The sequence below is a fragment of the Cynara cardunculus genome, assembly GCF_001531365.2.
Source record: "Cynara cardunculus var. scolymus isolate 2C chromosome LG 3, CcrdV1, whole genome shotgun sequence".
Taxonomy (NCBI): Eukaryota; Viridiplantae; Streptophyta; class Magnoliopsida; order Asterales; family Asteraceae; genus Cynara; species Cynara cardunculus.
Genome location: NC_037530.1, coordinates 37,313,236 through 37,320,326, shown reverse-complemented (window position 1 = coordinate 37,320,326; position 7,091 = coordinate 37,313,236). Strand labels below are relative to the sequence as shown.

The window sequence follows — 7,091 nt, the reverse complement described above, 5'->3', positions numbered from 1 at the left end:
TATGGGATGAAATCGGATAGAGATGAAATTGTTTAGGGATGAACGGGTTTAAGAGTTTTAAGAGTTTAAGAGTTTTTAAGAGTTTTAGCCAAATGCTTTATAATATAGTATAGATATATATTATATATTTTTAATAAATCATCTTCAAATAAATTTTAAAAGAAATGTTTTTATGGTGTGAGAAAACTTCGGTTTTTTATTTCTCTGGTTTAAAAACTACATCAATTTTTTATAGGTTTCTGAAGCATATGTACAAGTCATTTTTAGCATTTCAAAGAGAGGAATGAAGAAAAAAACCTAATGTAACCTCCTTTTTTTTTTTTTTTTCTTTTGAAGTATATAATATGTGCAACAAATAAACTCATGCACCCTCCTCACCTATGGTGAGGTTTGAACCTCTGACCTCCTAGAAGGTCAAGGGTTACGATACCGCTAGGCCAAAGACCCTTTAGTCGACATCATTTCTCATCCATTCTCTCTAGCGATTGCACAAGTACAACTCCCCCATGTACATGTTATATGTTCTTGTGGCAACATGTCAATTCGTCCATCTCTATATTTGTAAGGAATCAAGAAAACGAGGACTGTTAATTCCCAGTTATGGTATTCTAGAGTTTTTCAACAAATTTTGAGAGGATTGATGTTCTTTGATATACTTTATGATTTTAATAACATGCTCCTATTTATTATTCATGTACCAAAACATAGAGGCGTTAAAAGGGTAGTAAAACAGATTGGCTTGAGAGGTCTTTCCTAAATAATAAACCACCTAAAGCACTGTCCATTACTCTTTTCATATTCGACAAAGATGGAGTCAAAGTAGTAAAAGCAAAGGGAGCATCATCGATGAAGATGCAGAGGTGGGTGATGGTAGGTTTGGACATTGAAGATGAAGACACGCAGGGGCTGATGTAATCGGTAATGGTGGCAAAGTTATAACCGTTGACCTCACTGGAGAAGGCAATGGTGAGTTTTAGGTTTAGATGAAGATGAAGATGCAAAGGGACTGATGTGTTAGGTGGTTGCAGCAAGATGCACTTGTTGAAGGAGGTAATGGTGGCGATGTAGGTTTTAGGTCAGATTCGAGGATTGAATTGGTTTCTTGGAATTTTGTTCTTTTAAATACATATGGTTTGTACACATCTTATAAAGACACATGCACACTAATTTTTTATTTATAAAACACATGCCAAATGACCAAAATACCCTTGTATGACGTGCCCACGAGGAACGCTTAACGACTGTTCTTAAGCATTCTTAACCATAAACAAATCAAATAACAAAAAACGCAACAAAAATTTACTAATGTAATCACTGAACTCAACAGAAGAAACATAATTTCCCAAAATCACAAGGACGGTTCTTGTAATCTACTTTAGAGTAAAATACGTTTTTCGTCCCTGTAATTTGCTTAAAATTACGGATTTCATCCATATGGTTTGAAAATTTCAGTTTTCATCCCTATAATTTGCAATTCAATTTTATTTTCACCACTGAGTCTAAATACACTACTTTTAAGTATGAAAAACTAAAATAGAAATAAATTATAAACCATAGGAACGAAAAAAAAATAAATTTTAAATCATAAAGACGAAAAAGGTAATAAATTATAAATCATACTGAAATTTTAAAATCATAAAAATAAAAATAGAAAATTTCAAGATACCACAACAACTAAAAATATAATATATTTGATGTACACAATATTTGCTATCAGTTTAAAATTACTATAATAATCAACTTTAAAAACGTATTTAAAGAAACACATATGACTACATTCTTAAGGGTCAAATATATTCATCCATGGTGGATCTGATCTGATTTGATCTAATCTGCAAAACCCTAAAAATACCCACTTTCCATTTCATACCGTTTTTCTTCTTTTCACTATAAATACACACTCTTTTCCCTCTTTATTGCTTTCCCCAACGCAGTGTCTCTTTTGCTCTTTCGCCAACCCAATAGCAGGAGAGTTTTTAGGTTTCCGGGATTATGGGGTCGCCGTTACTGTCAGATCTGGCCACTGAAATCATTATTCCGGTATGCGCCGTGGTCGGTATTGTTTTCTCTTTGGTTCAATGGCTGTTGGTCTCCAAAGTTAAGCTCACACCGGAACCTAACCGCTCGCCGTCAAACAACAACAAGAATGGATTCAATGATTCTTTGATCGAAGAGGAAGAAGGCGTTAACGAACATAACGTCGTTGCTAAATGCGCTGAGATTCAGACTGCCATTTCTGAAGGTTAGATCAGTCAGCTACTGTTCTTTGAGATCCTTCTTTATCATGTTTTGTTCTTGCTCTGTGTTCTCATTGAGATCTGTACGTAATGATTGTTGAAAGTTTCAAGATTTCAGCTTCTTTTAAGTGTACATTTTGTTGTTTGTGAAATGGGTTGAGTTTAAGTAAATCTGTAGGGTATTTTCTTTGTTTGGTGAGTAGATGGGATTAGGGTTCGGTAGTGATGGCTGGGTTCATCTTTTAATGGGTTCTTGGGTGATCCCAAGGTTCATGGATTAGGGTTCTATAGTGATGGCTGGTTCCATTTTTGTAAATGGGTTCTTGGGTGATTCCAAAATTCATGGATTAACTGGTTTCTACTTCTTATTCATAGATCTGTAGATTTTATCTGTAAATCGATTCAAGTTGCTGTTTTTAAGGCCATTTGGTCATCAAAAACTGAAATTTTCTGCATCATTGAAGCCATCAAAGACTGGTTTAGTGATTGTATCTCAAGATCTCAAAGAGCTTACACCAAAATGTGGAAAATAAACTGAGTTTGTAGACCCAGTTCGGTAAATTTGAAGATAACATTAAAAATTCAATCTTTCTTGATTAAGAAATCCAACTGGGGTCTGGGGTCCCTATCTTGGTACAACTTGACCCAAAATCTTGTAGATTTTTGTTATTTCTTGAGCGCTTTTCGTCTCTTTTCAATGTATGTGAAGCTAAGGGCCTGTTTGTTAGCATATTATCAAGACTCGTAGCTTATTGGGTCAGCTATAAATGACTGTTTGGTAGTGGCTTATTCAGTAAGCTTCTAGAGGGAGGCGGGGGCTTTATGCAGAAAGCCAAGTTTTTTTCCAAACCTGCTTCTTCCTGTTAAAAGAACACGCCCCTTCCATCGATAAAGAAGCCCTCCTAAACAAAAACCGTCCCGATTTATACGGACATATTAGTCTACACAGGCAGCTTTATCCATATGGACTTGACAGAAAACCAACCAAACAGCCCCTAACACTCATTAAGCACAAATCATTATAGACCATCTGAACTGATAAATGTATTTTGTGTTTGGTTCATTCCAAAACAACAGGTGCAACCTCCTTTTTGTTTACCGAGTATCAATACGTGGGCATTTTCATGGTTGTCTTTGCAATCTTGATCTTTCTTTTCCTGGGTTCCGTTGAGGGATTCAGCACAAAGAGTAAACGGTGTACCTATGATATCACCAGAATGTGCAAGCCTGCACTTGCCACTGCTTTGTTTAGTACCGCATCCTTTGTGCTTGGGGCGGTTACCTCTGTTCTCTCTGGTTTCCTCGGGATGAAAATAGCTACGTATGCAAATGCAAGAACGACACTAGAAGCAAGGAAAGGAGTTGGGAAAGCGTTTATTATTGCATTTAGATCTGGTGCTGTAATGGGTTTTCTCCTTGCTGCAAATGGTCTTTTGGTTCTATACGTTACGATTAATCTCTTTAAGTTGTACTATGGAGATGATTGGGAAGGCCTTTTTGAGGCTATAACTGGTTACGGGCTCGGTGGATCTTCGATGGCTCTGTTTGGAAGAGTTGGTGGTGGTATATACACTAAAGCGGCTGATGTTGGTGCTGATCTCGTTGGGAAGGTAGAAAGGAACATTCCAGAAGATGATCCCAGAAATCCTGCTGTAAGTTACGGTTACGCCCTTTAGTTGTTTTTGCAGTATTTGATATTTTGAAGATCGTGTATTTTAAAAGTCTGCTCGTTATCAGGTAATTGCTGATAATGTTGGGGATAATGTTGGTGATATCGCTGGGATGGGATCCGATCTTTTTGGTTCTTACGCTGAATCATCTTGTGCTGCACTTGTTGTTGCCTCGATTTCTTCTTTTGGGATCAACCACGAATTCACAGCAATGTGCTATCCTTTGCTCGTGAGCTCGGTGGGAATCATTGTTTGTTTGATAACCACACTTTTTGCAACTGATTTCTATGAAATCAAGGCTGTCAAGGATATCGAGCCAGCATTGAAGAATCAGCTTATTATATCGACTGTTCTTATGACCGTTGGAATTGCAATCGTTAGTTGGATCGCTCTGCCTTCATCCTTCACAATATTCAATTTTGGCGTACAGAAAGTTGTGCATAACTGGTAAGATTTTTGTTTCTACTGGTCGTCGACATCTTTCTTTTGATGGATTTATTTATCGTTAGAAATCTGTTTGCAGGCAACTTTTCTTGTGCGTGTGCGTCGGTCTTTGGGCTGGACTTATTATCGGTTTTGTGACCGAGTATTACACCAGCAATGCATACAGGTATGTCGGGCTTATAGCTAATGTATTGTGATTCAAATTCATCTAGCGGATAATTAATTCTTATTTTCGTCTTTTTGCAGCCCGGTGCAAGATGTTGCAGATTCGTGCAGGACTGGAGCTGCAACTAACGTTATTTTCGGCCTTGCATTGGGATACAAATCCGTCATCATTCCTATTTTCGCGATAGCAATCGGTATCTTTGTCAGCTTCAGCTTTGCCGCCATGTATGGTATTGCAGTTGCAGCTCTTGGGATGCTCAGCACGATTGCGACTGGACTGGCTATAGATGCTTATGGTCCCATCAGTGACAATGCTGGCGGCATAGCCGAGATGGCTGGCATGAGCCACAGAATCCGTGAGAGGACCGACGCCCTTGATGCTGCCGGAAACACCACTGCCGCCATCGGAAAGGGATTTGCTATCGGGTCTGCTGCACTGGTTTCGCTGGCGCTATTTGGTGCGTTTGTGAGCCGTGCAGGGATTCAAGTAGTTGATGTGTTGACACCGAAAGTGTTCATCGGTCTAATCGTTGGTGCCATGCTTCCGTACTGGTTCTCCGCCATGACCATGAAGAGCGTAGGCAGTGCCGCCTTGAAAATGGTGGAGGAAGTCCGTAGACAGTTCAACACCATCCCGGGTCTGATGGAGGGTACCGCCAAGCCGGACTACGCCACCTGTGTCAAAATCTCGACCGATGCATCCATCAAGGAGATGATTCCCCCGGGTGCACTCGTCATGCTAACTCCCCTCATCGTTGGGATCTTTTTCGGAGTCGAGACTCTTTCAGGCGTTCTTGCCGGTTCTCTAGTTTCTGGCGTCCAGGTAACTTAAACTTTTCAGACACCATTTTGCTGATTCGTTTCCGTTTTCAACGTTCTGGTTCATGGTTCGGTTTGTTTCGTTTCATTCATCAGGTGGCGATTTCGGCATCGAACACGGGTGGTGCATGGGACAATGCCAAGAAGTACATTGAGGTGATTATCTCTATTTCTAAACCCTAAAAGAAAGAAAGCAGCATTTTGTCCTGGTTTCGCAACTAACAATTCCTCAACTTGGAGAAGGGCCAAAAATAGAAAATAAAGGATCTAGACTAATTTACAGATTTGGTCCTTGTATTTAGACTAATTTACAGATTTCGTCCCTGTTATGGATGTTTTATTTGCGGACCATTTTCTGAAATTTCTGCTTTTTACCCCTCCGCAAGTTGAGGAATGGTTTACATGCAGAGGTGGTGGTTTTGTTGAAAAAGTAGTTGAGAAATGGTTAAGCCGTTTTCCCAAGAAAGTAATGTTTTTATGAATGTGGATCAGGCGGGGGCGTCGGAACACGCAAGGACCCTGGGACCGAAGGGGTCCGAACCACATAAGGCTGCAGTTATAGGTGACACGATTGGGGACCCGTTAAAGGACACGTCAGGTCCATCGCTGAACATTCTGATCAAGCTCATGGCTGTAGAATCGCTGGTGTTTGCACCCTTCTTTGCTGCTCATGGTGGTTTGCTTTTTAAGCTGTAGAAGAAGGTAGAGAGCTTTTGTAGCAGAGTATGTGTTAGATTTGCCACGTTTTATTTTCCTCCATGACTACTGTGGTAGAGTTGGTAGGCTGAATAGTATTTTTGCTGATACAATTTGCCCATGAGATGAGATGAGATGAGAAGAGAGGGTTTAGATTTGGGTTAGTTTTCTAAGACCACTTGGTTTGTAGTTTATGATTTTTGGAGGAATCTGTTACTTTTATAATCTTGTGTTTTCATGTTCAAAGTCTCTCTCTCTCTCTCTCTACATATATATATATATATATATATATATACACACACACACACACAGACCCGTTTGTTTTCGTGATACCCAATGAATTCTTTTTTTACACTTAAAACTTCACAGCAAATCGCTATGAAAGTAACTTTCACAATGTTTTTGTTGTGAAGGTTCAACTTTTTTTCCTTCATAGTTTTTTGTTGTGAAGTTTCAAGTGTAAAAAAATGGTCTCATGAAAACAGGTTGGTTTCATGTGAACCCTACACACATACATATAGGTTCAGGGGAAAACCACAAAAAAAATGAAAAACTAAGGAACAACTTGATAATCGTTCATCTGGACAGTATGTGCATATAAGTAATTTGTCCGGTATGCACATGTGCATAACATGCACACGTACATCAAACCTAAAGACAATTTCACTTGTATGTACATTTGCATACCGTCCATTTTTAAAGGAGTTTTTCCCTGATCCTCCATTTATTTATATATATATATATATACACACACACACATACAAAGAGGTCCAAATGAAAAAAACTAAAAAACACGTCGCCTGCACACTACCAGGTCCCCTTACATGTATTATCACATGTGATAAGGGTATTCTTGTGCTTTCGTAAAATGAAGGTGTTCTCATTTGAACCTCCACCTCTTTCTTTATATATAGCTATGGATATATATATGGAAGATCATATGAGAAGTCGGTTCATTAAGCAGATTACAGGTTAATAAGTCCAAATTATGATAAATTAAGACATCAATCTACTTAATTATGTAGATATTACAATATTTTGTTAAAATCAAACGATACTT

General features: G+C 38.6%; 1 protein-coding gene across 1 annotated transcript; it reads left to right on the top strand.

Moving 5' to 3' along the window:
* Window positions 1-1,878: 1,878 nt before the first annotated feature.
* LOC112509415 (pyrophosphate-energized vacuolar membrane proton pump 1) lies at window positions 1,879-6,281 on the top strand. Its single transcript, XM_025114359.1, has 7 exons — window positions 1,879-2,242; window positions 3,315-3,889; window positions 3,975-4,354; window positions 4,431-4,517; window positions 4,598-5,339; window positions 5,432-5,491; window positions 5,828-6,281. The coding sequence occupies exons 1-7, from the start codon at window positions 1,993-1,995 to the stop codon at window positions 6,029-6,031; spliced, it is 2,298 nt and encodes a 765-aa protein (XP_024970127.1). The 5' UTR covers window positions 1,879-1,992; the 3' UTR covers window positions 6,032-6,281.
* Window positions 6,282-7,091: the final 810 nt, after the last annotated feature.

Bases quoted from the DNA above. Each gene is read 5' to 3' on its own strand.
- LOC112509415 (XM_025114359.1), top strand. From the start codon at position 1,993: ATGGGGTCGCCGTTACTGTCAGATCTGGCCACTGAAATCATTATTCCG. The intron at 2,243-3,314 runs GTTAGATCAGTC...CCAAAACAACAG, and splicing joins TCAGACTGCCATTTCTGAAG to GTGCAACCTCCTTTTTGTTT. The intron at 5,492-5,827 runs GTGATTATCTCT...AATGTGGATCAG, and splicing joins ATGCCAAGAAGTACATTGAG to GCGGGGGCGTCGGAACACGC.